Here is a 13,096-nt window from a genome sequence, read left to right as displayed (position 1 = left end):
GATTTTTAAGGAATCTGTGAACACAGCATATAGGACAACTAGAAAGTGAAGAAATACACATTTTGTCCCAAAATGCAACTTTACATCGATAGGTGTTACTCAAAAAAAAAAAAATTTGGACATCCCACAAAAAGAGGAAAGAATGATGGATGACATTTGGTGTACACATTCAACATGAAGCTAATGTGTTTCAGTTAACAAGTCTTGGTCTCAGATTGTTGTCAGATAAATCTGCAATTTGGCTGCTCTGTTGTTTTGTTTTTTCCCTCAGGCAAGGTACATTTTTTCACTATTTTGAATAGGTATTATGGATTTTAAGTTTTGGCTTAGTGTTCCTTGTAGAAAAATAGTCTTTCTCTCATGTAACTTTGTTTACAAACTTTGATTTCACATTTATTATATCTCAGCATTAATTCTTGTCTGCCCTAATGACTGTTGTTATCTTGGGTTGTTAGGTTACTTTAATTTCTTACCAGTCCTTTCCATCACTTTTTCTTCTGTCCTTCTTTTTGTCAGACTTTGTCTGCTTTCCCCCCAGGAGGGATGTAATCTTTTGCTCCCTCTTGTCGTCTTTTACTTTAGGTGGATCAGCCTTTTTGCCACTTGGAGCAGGAAGCTTACTCTTACGAAAGCCAAACCAGTTTGCCAAGGTTGAGCCAGATTTTTGCTTTGCTTCACTGGTTCTCTCCTGTTCCTGAGACTTATGCAAGTTCTCCTCTATTCCAAGCATCACTTTCTCCTCGATCGTGGTTATAGTAGTTTGTCTTTCTGGTTCCTCAGAAACTGGTTCACCAAAAGCGCTTGAGAACTGTTGTTCAATCTGAAGTCGCCTGGCCTGTTCTCGTTGCTGTTTTAGACTTTGAAGTCTTTCACTGGAGGACCCCAGATGTGAAGGTATTGGTAGACCCTCTTCAATCAGGAAGTTGTTCAAAAGGGATCGGTTCATTGGACAATGATAGCTACTGGAGCAGCTCATACTTCCTGGGAAGACATCACCGAGAGAGTTCAAAGAGCTCCCTGAGTGAGTTTTGATCTGGGTACGGACCTTTCCAGATCTGTTGAAGTTTGGCCTGTCCATGTATCGTGCACCAAAGCTCTGGCTACGAACCTTAGCCCCATTCATGCCCATAACTGGCTTGAGGGGAGGTCTGGTTGACACAGACACAGACCGTTTGAACAGCCAACCTTCCTCATCAAATCCCCAGTCTAATATCACACCACTGTCTGCTGCAGCAGGTTGTACTGAGGGCTCAGAATCCAGTGAGCTACAACGGGTCTCAATCTTTCTCCGGGCTTTGTTCTGTGCACCACTTTCATTAACTCCATGTATCATCTGTTGAGCATGGGGATCACAAGTGAAAGTCTCAAATGTCTGGACACATTTTGTAGTAGTGTTTGTATCACCTTTGATATGCCTTCCCAGAACTAGGAAGGTACTGGTCCCCTGTCCTGGGATTGCCTCATAAGATTTAGCATTTACAGGAAGTGCTGTTTTCACAGCTCTTGGGGTGGAAGTCTGAGAATTATTGCCAATTCCATGGTAGTAAACATTACAACAAGCCTGAGGCAAGACTTCTGAAAGTTGTGGCTCATCAATGCTCTGCTGGGATACTGGTAAGATGCTCTGATTTGGTAATATAGAAGGAGCACCATTTTCATCACGGCATGTGACAGTTCTGTTCATAGAAGACGGGACAGAGTCTGAAGCTTGTGACTCTTGAACTGGGATGGAGGTTGTACATGGCATCCTGGATGAGTGTGTATGGTAGACCTTGTTAGGGACATGTTTAGGTGACTTCATAACCTCAGCACCCATTTGTGGGGCCATATGACGACTGTCTTTTGCTGTGTTAGAGTGTTGAGGCTGCATCTGTAAAACAGATGAAAGCTGATTTGATTGAGGCTTGGTGCTGGTAGCTGTTGCCTTCCCAGTGGTAGAGCTTTGAGGTTGACCTACAGATTTTTTGGGTAAAGAGTCATAACCAGGTCTAACGAGAAGAGAAGTGGTTCGACCTGGTGGTGGTGGCGGGGATGGGGACCTAAGCTCTGAATGGGAAGCATCAGAGTGCTGCTCTTGACGCCGTTGTTTGAGTGGAGAGCAAGCTAAATTGCTAGAGATGCCCTCTGCCTCAGAGTCATTACTTGATGGAAGTTTAGTGATTTGCAAAGGTGCTTTTGTTGGGCTCTTTGAGCATTCATTGACCCCAGGAGGCTTAAATGCCTTTGAATGTTTCACAGGGGAAGACAGGGGAGAACTTTGCCTGACACTCTCAAGAGACTCTGAAGTTCTTGTCTCAGCAAGATTCTCACCTTTCTCAACTTTAGGAAATGTTCCCTTGCCTGAACCATGCACTTTGCCAAGGTTCGACCTTTTGCCACGAATACTGTGTCCAGGAGAGTTTGACTGTCCTTTGGACCTATGGACCTTAATAAGCTTTTGGTGTAGAGGAGAATGTAATTGCTTGGTTTGTTCTGGTCCTCCATCTGCACTCTTACTCCGCAGAATGAAAGCCTTCCTCGCTGAGTCACAAGGCTGAGGTTTTAGCTTCCTTTGTGGGGATTCCAAGATGGTGTAGTCCTTCCTGCCACTGCCAGCTTGACTTGCCTGATCTCTGCAATGAGGAATGTCCATTGAGGAGCTGCGCTGTCTGGCTTCGCTAACACAGCTCAGAGCTGTTGTTGCAGTGTGCTGAACTGATGAACTCCCTGCTTGCAGTTGCTTGCCTATGAGTCTGTCCTGTTGCCGTTTGACATGATCAAGTCTAGACTTACGGTCAGTGGACCTTTCCTGGTTATTGTTTCTGTCATTTAACTTCTTCAGGCCAGATGGCTTGTCTTTTTCTAGCAAGTCTTTGTTCTTTAATTCATCCATGTGGGTAGGGTTCTCTGTTGGGCTGACACCAGGTTTCACTGTGGGCCGCTCCGAGAGGAAGTTGTCTGTGACAGGTGAGAGGAAATTGCCAGGATTTTCTGTGAGTTTTACAGGGTCTTCTTGAAAACTGCTGTCAGCAGGACTTGTTTCATCCCTAGTGACATTGGTTTTCTCCAAGCAAAGAAGCTCTTTTGTGGCTTGGTCACAGGATTCCCTGGATGGGGATTTAGGTGACTCATCATCTGCATCATCAGAGTCTGAAACTAGGGCAGCAACCCCTGCTCCTGCCTTGAAAGGTTTGCCCATAGTGACTGCTTGTTTGGGTACAGTCCCCTGTGGAGCACACTTGACACCAAGCGAGTATATTCCCTCATTGGAGGTCATACAATCTTTGTAATGTGGCACAGATGCAAGTGAGGATGTCTGTTTGGAGCTGCACATTTGGAGACGCTTCAGGCCTTTCAGAATGTGACCTTCCTTCCATCCCAGGTCTGTCTGCTCGACCGGCGCTGAAGGATTGCCGGATACTGACCCCGTACTCATCCTCTTCTCCCGGCTTGTGGCACTCTGCATAACGAGAGAATTACAATTCTTGAAATGTTGGTAACAGATGGATCATTCATTTTTACCCAAAATGCCAAGAAGTTCTACTTTATATTGCTAATTGATGTAGTAATTAATTTGTAGGAAGATAACAAAACCCACCTGCTTGGAGGAACCGCGTCCCTCTGCCCAAGTATGGGAGCCACTGGAGTACTCACTACAACCACTGGATAATGACACCTCACTGCCGCTGCCACTGCAGCTACTGCGTGGGCATGTTAGACTCAGCAGACTGGGCCACCTCCCAGCAGGAATACCCGCCTTTCCATTCCTCTGGACCTCCTGGAAAGTAATGAATTATATAATCAGCCAACAGGAATTAAGCAAACTGACACTATGAAGACATGGATGTAGTACCTAGTGTATCACAATAGTGGCCATTGTAGGCTGATGTAATAAAATGTGAAGCAACAAAATATACTATTCATCTGTGTGTCTGTCAAATACAAATGAGACATAAATATATGAGACACATATTTATGATATATAATTTAATCATTTAATCTATCAATTTTGACAAATCTTATAATTATGGCTAACCTTTGCACCAGTCAAGTCAATGCTTGTTCATCCACATAATTCCTGGCATTGTATTCAATAGATTCTCTTAGCAATAGATTTCTCTTAGCAGTCTGAACTATACACAACCCGTGAGAATGCCCCATGGCTCTCCATTTGTATTTGTCACACATCTCAAAGAATCAATATGCTGGATACATTGCTGTCTCTTTCCATCCAAAGGCTAATTGAGGAAAGGAATGACATTTTGCACTCTGCTAGTTAGAGGGCTCCTGCTCTATAATGTGTGTATTCAGTTTTCTCTCGTCTTGCAGGTATGCCATGATTACTTTTTGGAAGTTGGTCAACTGAGGCATTTTATAGAGATTCCTCTGTCCTGATATAAAGGCACACTGAGCTCGCAGCCTCTCGGTGTGTCTGCTGCTCATTCATATTTCAAACATCAGTGCACAATGAATAACCAATGTTAGATGAGTAATACTCTTGTTTGGTTGGAGCCTACAAGATGAACCAAAATCAATATTCACACAGTGTTCCTCTGACAAAGAAGATTCTTAATCTCATCTTTCACTTGGTAGAGTCATTTGGTTATATTTGCCAAAGCACGCTGAAAGAGAAAACAGCTTTCTGCCAGTGCCAGTGTGAGCACGCGCCCATACTGTGCCTGTTTGTCACAAGTGACAGGGGAAAGAAAATGCTTTGTAAGCTTCTTGATTGAATAGTTTAGTGTAATAGTTGGCAAAAGTATAACTCTGCAAAAGTTGGAGAAAGCAGATACCACAGCACAGTGAACTCCCAGAGAAGTGAAAGAAGACAGATGTAGCTTCACCAGCAGTGTCGGCTCTGGCCTCTGGAGGCCCTGGCCTGGAATCTCATTCTGCATATTTGATCGCATACATTTTATTTCGAAGGCTTCCTTGTTCCATGCTGCTGATTTGTACAGTGCACTGCTTGTGTGAGTCTGAAGCAGCATTTCCCTCTGACAGATATGTAGGTAACATGTCAGCCAGGCTGCCAGCTACCAATAATCTTATAGGCTTATATATTCCATATAACATTACTGTCATGTTTTTGAATAATTGGGCAATTTATATTGATAACAGCAGATAAACAAATGGTGATACAACACGATATGTGACATGATTCAATACTATGCACACTGTGAGGGAAATTCAGTTTACAAAGCCAGTACAAAAAAGTATACACACCATCATACACAGCAATAGCCAACATGCAACACATCCACAAGCTATATCAGTGAGACCAAAAATAGTTTACTGTATTAGCGCCAGGCTGCTATTTTAGACTCTGCCTTTAGCGGAAGTTTTACAGTTCGCTTGAAATATGGATTTGTATCCTGTGGTTGAATTATTCAGAGGAACTGATGGTGCCAATGTGCTTCTAAGTGGAATAGTTTATTTATAATAAGGTAACCCTGCTTTCTTTTTCAGCCCAATATTATGAATGAGCATGGGTTTGGTTTCTTAAAAAGCATATTAGCACTAAGAGGATCATTTAGGCTGTCATTTTGAATTTTTGTTGTTTTGTTATTTGTTTTGAGGTTTTGAGATGGTTTTACCTCACCTGCACAGATTATTGATTGCATCTCTTCTATGTTTATTTTATCATATTGAATCAATGTTGTTGTTTTTTTTTTATCATTCTGCTTCAATGCTTTATGACTGTGCTAATAAACTTAAAACTTCTATATGACAATGGAAGGGACCTAAATGACCTTAGTGTTAGGTCTTTCTTTTCCTCATCAACAAAATAGATCTAACACTAACAATGTTTTTGTTTTCAGACCAAAATGTACATATGAAATTGATGCAGTAAGTATTTTTCATTTTACTTATTAAAACTAGTTTCAAGGCCCAAAAAGGAGTGTGTATGAAAGTAAATGTTTGCCTATTCTATCTGAGTGTGTGCAGTCAATGAGTGTCCACAAAGCATGAAATCTTAAAAAAATTTTTTTAAATCTCATCCCTGGTTATTATTATTATACAAGGTGAAAGAAGGACTCAGACAAGTTTGTAGGATTTGGATTGGTAATGATTTTTTTGGTATCAATCTTGATTTTAAGGCAGGTATTGAAATGTGCTGAAAAGCTTACTCAAGGCAGGCTGCTTTCGTACAAAAGACCAATGTTTAGTATTTTCTGCTTCATGGTTCGCAGGTCCACTGTTACATGGATAAGAAGTGCTTGAAGGACTTGTTGTCCTATGCAGGGAGCCCAGTCTGTTGGTGGGAGCTGCTGGCACTCTTCACTGGCATGCTGCAGATGCTGTGTGCCATTTCCAATCGGAGAGACCCAAAGGCGTCAAGTGTTAGGCGTGTTGTGACCCCATTTAAAACAGCATTGATCCTTCGCTGGGCTTCCATGGCCAGCTTCCCCTCAAAGTCATTAGTGTCATCTGTTAGCAATAATTAATGTGAATAGAAAATAATTGCATCAGGGAGCTGGGGACTAAAGTGATTTGGTCCATTCATTGATATTCACCTATTATTTGATTATCCATTCTATCCTTTATTTCACAAGCACTATGGGGGAACGCCGAATTCGACCGTGCTTCTGCGGATTAATCTGGGAACTAATTACAGTCAGCATGTCGAGGGGGTATCTCTGAGATTTGACACAAGTGATACAGTTTAACAAAACCCTCAATCGAAACGGCGCTGTGCTTTAGGTCAAGGGCAACTTCAGGGCCAACGCAGGGAGTGTTTTTCCCCCCTCATATCTTAAATGTTTTCCCAGCTCCTAAAATGACTTTAGCTTAATATTCCAGTTCTGTTTTTACAGAACCCAGACATGACTGTTTTACAAAGCGAAAGAAGATTATGTCCCCTTGATTGCACAGACACCAATGCCACATCCAAATGCTCGTCATTTGAAAAATTGCCAAAGGCCTATTAAAAGATATCAGAGGTAGAACACTATCTGAAGGTTGGCAGAAACTATTAGTTCCCCGGACACATCCCCTGTTATGTTTTCATTTCGCAGGTTACTTTCCTCACAGTTAAGTACTGAGTTTCACTGGATGGCTTCATCAGGATAATCAGTTGCCAATGCCAGAAGAATACCAGAAAATATCATTAGTGTCATGTGAAAACTTTGCAACTGCTTAGTTTCCTGTTTTTATCTTAATTCAAAGTTTACTGCAGTCATTTAAGTGCTGAGTAAGCTCCATAACCCTAAAGCCCATGAAACCATGAATAACATAAACACAAACTTCGACAACTGAAAGCATCTATCTGGACGAGATATCGATCAAATAATTACCATAAACTTCTGCATTGTTTCCTGATGATATTAAATCAAATTTAAAGCTTCTGCACATAATATCAAACATTATCCATACGTGAACAGTACTTTTATGTGGCACTGCGCTTCAGATTTAAAAACACAATGCATATTCTTGTGTTTCTTCTATTTAAAATACATATATGTCAAAGTAAATAAACAAATACAATTCATGCTTTAAAACAATTTTCTATCTGGTTGTAGAAGAGCCGAGACAGGAGCGTTTTTTAAAGAGCAAACACTCTGTTAAGAATTACAACACAGCGTCTAAGCAGCCTATCAGAAACCACTAATCGGACATGTAGCACGGCTCTTTCTACTCCTCCAAGCCCTCAAACACACCCACACATGAGCACTGGCCCAGAAACTTATGTAAATAAATCATATTATAGCCCTGCTCCCGTCTAGCTTTCTCTGTCAGAATAATACATTTCATGTCAACAACTTTTCAAATGGTCCGTCTGCGGTGCTCAGCTTATGCACAGAGCGTATGCTGTTTGATTGACGCTTTTATCCCAGGCGTCTTACAGAAGACTTCATACATTTTCAGCATGGAATGGAAATCTAACCCCTAACCTTGGCAGTGTTAGTGATTTCTCTGCCCACTGAACTGCACAGAAGCAGCATCACAGGCTTTTCTATTAGACATTAGTTCAATCACGGTTGACTTGAGCTTTTGAAGTGCCGAGTAAATACACAATCATAACAGTAAGTGCTATCCACGCTATATAACCACATTGTGTATTGTTGTATGCAGTATGTGAAACATATCGACATGCTACATAATAACCCTGTTTACTAGGGATGAGATGATTTAGCCTATTGAAATTCAATATATTGCAATACAAAAATGCAACAATACGTATTGTGTGGCAGAAAAATGCATCGCGATATTTACGCATATATACTGACTATATATATACTTTCCAACTATATATATATATATACTATATACTGTATATACTACACAACTATATATATACTATATACTGTATATACTACACGACTATATATATACTATACTTGCTCAATTGGCTAAGGCGCGTCATCCCCCTCTCTCTCCCCCATCCTTCCTGTCTCTCTACACTGTAAAACTGCCCAATAAAGGCAAAAATGCTCCCAAAAAAGTACTTCACTCATGTAAATCATTGTGGGTAGTTGTCAAATTATGCAATCGTGTAAACGGCTTTATTGGACCTTGTTGTGTGCATGCCATTGTCAACACACTACATTCAAACCACACTAAAGACCAAATGCCAATGCATGTCGAGCATCACATTGCTGTTTATTTCAGTGGTTTGTGAACTGTAGAATTGTTCATAATGCACTGAATACTGGGTAGTTTTTACTCTTACTTACTGTTTTTCTGGTTAGTATTCTTCTGATGTCTACTTAAACCCAGAAAACAGTATCACATCGTGGCATTTTTTGGGATACTGATGTTGAAATAAAAATGCATGTAAAAAAGCATCAAACCATTTTCAGACCCAGTGTCCTCAAACAAGCCTTGCAGATCAGCAGGTGCGACACAATACAGAGGACAATTCAGACACAAGGAGAGTGCAGCTATTCTTCCACGGACTTGTAAGTTCACTTTCTGTGAATTTCACACTCGCATCAAAAATTTTCCACGCATCCCTCTGTTCTGCCCAAAGCAAGGTTACACTCAACCAACCGCTGCTCGTGCCCCACTTTCCCCCACTCGTCTCCCTGAAACAATAACCTTTCTTTACTGCTCGCGAACGACGGCCACCACCTCACTTTTCATCCTCCTATTCATTATTACCTCTCGCTCGGCTACACCTGCCTCACTGTCTCTCTTACGTCTTCATCTCCCTCGCTTCACCTTCACCTCCTCTGCCCTCCTCCCTGTCTGCTGCTCAGTGTTTTGCCCTGTGGGCTGGGGCTCTAATTAGATGCACTGCTGTTCACATGTTGTCAGAAGACAGAGAGACGAGGGAGCCGGGGTTGAAAGTGTGGAAAACAAAAGCGGACCAGGCTCGGTTTAGGCTCCACGTGGTGAAATGTACGACTCTGGTAAAAGACTCCCAGGTGTGAGTGTGTGACGGTGTGAATGTGAAGCAGGGCGGAGCTGGAAAAGAGTGTAGCGTGTTCGGTAAACCCTTCAAAACAAGATGGAGCCTGAGGGAGAGACTGCCTGCTGTGTTGTGAAGAGCTCCTGTCACGGTTACAACGTGTCTTTGACCAATCAGATTGCTCGGCTGAAACTATCAAAAAACGAATATTGACTCTCTTAGCTTATAAGAAAAAAAGATTAAGTTGATTTTATCTAAATAAACACATTTTCAAGAAAGTAAACCAACAAACAAACAGATAAAATAAAACCCACCCAAATGTTTAGTTTAATAATAATCTACTTGACTGAAACAGATAAAAGTGACTATTTTTGGATCTATATAATATCTTAACATGTAGTTTATCTTGTTTTGATCTAAATGTATCATCCAGATGCTAATCAAACTAATATATTTGAACTGCATTGGCATTATGAGCACAAACTGCATACATTTAAATTAAATCACTACATGTATTTTAGCTCTTTCAGTCCATTTCATAAAGGATAACACTTCACTCAATTCAATTTCATAAATGCTAATGTCTCATTTGTTTTCTCCCATTTTATTTAAATTCTTAAAGTACTTAGCAGAAATCTTCTCACATGGGTTTGTAACCATAAAAACCATAATATCCGGGAGGGCTTTATTTATTTATTTATTTATTTTTACTGTAGTTATAGAAACCTCTCAGGTATTATTGATTACTTCAAAGATGAATTCACTGGACTTCGACTAAAAATTTTAAAATTGTATTGTATAGAAGGTAACACTTTACATTATGGTACACAGGGTCATTACTGTGTAAGTATATAGAAATAATTTCTGGTAATAACAACTAACTATTTGTAATTATTATGTGTAATTTCTCGGTTAAATGCCGGTGATTTCTGGTGATAACGAGTAATTATTAGCAATAAAACAGTACTACATTAGTTTAGTAAGTAAGCAGTCATTACTGAATAATTACTATGAAATTATTTCTTCATTTCTTCATTTGTTTACTCGCCTTTCCTTTCCTCTAGATACTCCTCCTATCCCTTAGACAGCCTCACCACTGTTCTGGTGCTTTCATCTGTTTTGTTCACTGCACAGGTGTTGTGAGTTCACACACCAGATAAATCAAATGCAATTTTAAATACTTCAAATGAACAAATCAGCTTTACTTCATCATATAGTCACCTTTTTCTTTCACTCCAGCTCTGCTCTAGAGTTCATCTGAGGAAAGAGGCGTCTGGCCTGTTTAACAGCCTCACACCAAACCTCTCAAGTGTTGCTCTGGCGCTGAATTCCAACACTGTAAATAAGCATGTGTGACTCAAGGTGGAAAAACAAAAACCCATTTCAATAATTCATACATCATTGCCTCGGTGTTGTCTGGCAAATTGATACACAACAAGAGCGTTACCTCGCCACCATCAACCCCCCCACCTCTCCCTCCCTCCTTCCTTCCTTCCCTCCTTCCTTCCTCCCGTCTTCATTGCCAATGATGGGGATAATGAAATGACCTGTATTTCATTTTTCGAGTATTTCTCTGCAGCTGGGACAGAGGAATCCAATAGAGTCTGATGGATTTTGGCCTCTTTGCTCCCCGCTTTCTGGCAGTACAAAGGCCATGATCTCCTGTCTTGGTAATCAGTCTGCTCATTTGGTCCAGGAGGCCAGACTGTGCTCATTACAGGACCGGCTGCCGGCTCTGGGCCTTTAGACAAAAAGGGCAGCGCAGGAACAACAACCTTGGGTCTCTCTCTCTGTCTGGCATACTGAATGTATGCCAGATAAAGAGGCTGAAAGACTGTGAGGTGGGCTCTGTTCAGCGTGATTCAAGTAAGACATCAAAAGTGACTCCTGGAGGGCATGTACAATGGAGTGTAATTATAAGTTTTTGAAGACCAGTACCAATATTTTTAGACTAAAGACTTGTTAGACTAAAGTTTCCAGTAGCGAATATTTTGTGCTTGATATTCAGTGTCGTCAATTTTCACCATTTTCATGTCAAAAGATTACAAGTATTCAGTGTTTCCCGCATAATTTTCTTCTTCCCAAGGTAGAAAAAACCTGTAAAACAGCTTTTAGACCATGTGACACTAAAACCCTCCACTAAAACCCAGACTAATGACATTATTTTAGTGTTAGCAGCTCCTTAAGGCAGGGAGATCCAACGCATCTATTCAATGGCAGGGAGACTTTAGGATACATGAGGCCTTTCAATTAAGGATTATCTTACAAAAAAAACATAATCTAGTTGTAAGTAAAATATTTGTTTGTTGTCACACATGGATTAGCCACTGCAGCTGCACACACACTGCAAGACTGTCATACTGGGCGAGCGAGCATCACTCTCAGCATGAGGTGAGAGAGCGCTGTTTCCTTAGCATTGGGCAAACTTAATAAATTACACTTTCCAGGACTGCTTTGCTGACTCCTTCTAGTTGGAAATGAAATATTGACCGGAAAAATATATTTTTTGTTGTGCATAGATTAGTAGATTAGCCACTGCAGCTGCAAACTATGAGACAAGGGGTGAGCGAGCATCACTCAGTATGAGGTGAGAGAGCGCTGTTTGACTGACTGACCCACCTCCTGATGAGCATGTCTTGTGCCGTAAGAAAAATAACTTGCATCCTTACACAAATTTATTCCAGTCCCATTATTCAAATCGTGAATATTGCTGGAATCAACATGAACATGAAAAAAACACAAACAAAAAACGAATTGAAAAAGCTTAGCAACAGTCAACTACCTGTAAGACCCCATTAAGCGATGAGTGCACTAACTGATAATGAGGTAGTATCAAGCTGCCAAAATCACAGGTGAATTTTGAAGCCAATAAGGAAGTGGCGGCAGGCGGCAGTTCCTCTAACGTCCACTAGAGGCCGGCTCCAAACAGACTCCAAACCGCCACCCCCAACTTCATGAAGTCAATGGGACCACAACCCAACTTCTCGCTCAAAATATAAAGTCAATACATTTTTTCGACATGAGGTTATGGTCTCAGTAGCTAATTTCTTCTAATGTGTGTCCTTATGGTGATTTTCAAAATAATTGTGCCCTTAACAGGATTTAACGGATATAAAACAGGGTTGTTTTCCTAGTGATTGACAGGTCGCCTGTCCAGTGATGACAGGTCGCCAATTATGGGCCAATAGCAGCCGGCCCTGCGGCTCTGCAGACGACCCAAACTCCGCCCTCGGCCTCACTTTGGCTGCTCTGGCTCCAAAAAATGTCAACATGGCGGCAACCATAAACAATCTCCAGGCTTCAAACCGGCCCTTCAGAAGCCATGTGGGTGATGTCACACTCACTACCTCCATCTGTTTTTACAGTCTACGGCTAGTATCCTTAATTCACAGATTTTGTGATTTTAATCTGACTATAAAGAACAATGTCAGGAAACTGTAACACATCAGTTCTTTCCAGCAGAAGCAGCAGAGCGTCTCGACAGTGATAAACACAGATTCTCTCTTTAAAGGAAGGATCGCTCTCTTAACAAAATCTGTGAGTCTGACTTTTACAGAAAAGGCTCACAGTAAACGTTAATGAACTGGCATGGGAATTCCTATATTTTCCATTATCACTTCCATGGAGCCGGGGAAAATAAAGGAACTTCTGCAGTGCTCTTACAATTTATTCAAGAGCTTTTTCTTTCTTTTTTTTTTTTTAATTGTCAAGTCTGCCTTTGATGGAAAACTGGTCTCCTGAATATAAATAGCTTTAAACTGTCAG

The 13,096-nt window shown here is 41.0% G+C and overlaps 1 protein-coding gene across 3 annotated transcripts in view; it reads right to left on the bottom strand.

Moving 5' to 3' along the window:
• Positions 1 to 13,096, bottom strand: part of LOC139926539 (nck-associated protein 5-like) — a 68,478-nt gene that overhangs the window by 17,859 nt on the left and 37,523 nt on the right. For all 3 annotated transcript variants that reach the window (XM_071918289.2, XM_078286108.1, XM_078286109.1), the window contains exons 8-9: positions 3,578 to 3,757; positions 474 to 3,439 (exon numbers count right to left, since the gene is read on the bottom strand). In XM_071918289.2, coding sequence (XP_071774390.2) covers positions 474 to 3,439; positions 3,578 to 3,757 — 3,146 coding nt within the window. The remainder of the gene's footprint in view (positions 1 to 473; positions 3,440 to 3,577; positions 3,758 to 13,096) is intronic.

The sequence above is a fragment of the Centroberyx gerrardi genome, chromosome 10 (assembly GCF_048128805.1).
Source record: "Centroberyx gerrardi isolate f3 chromosome 10, fCenGer3.hap1.cur.20231027, whole genome shotgun sequence".
Classification (NCBI taxonomy): domain Eukaryota; kingdom Metazoa; phylum Chordata; class Actinopteri; order Beryciformes; family Berycidae; genus Centroberyx; species Centroberyx gerrardi.
This window is presented reverse-complemented; position numbering and strand designations above follow the sequence as displayed.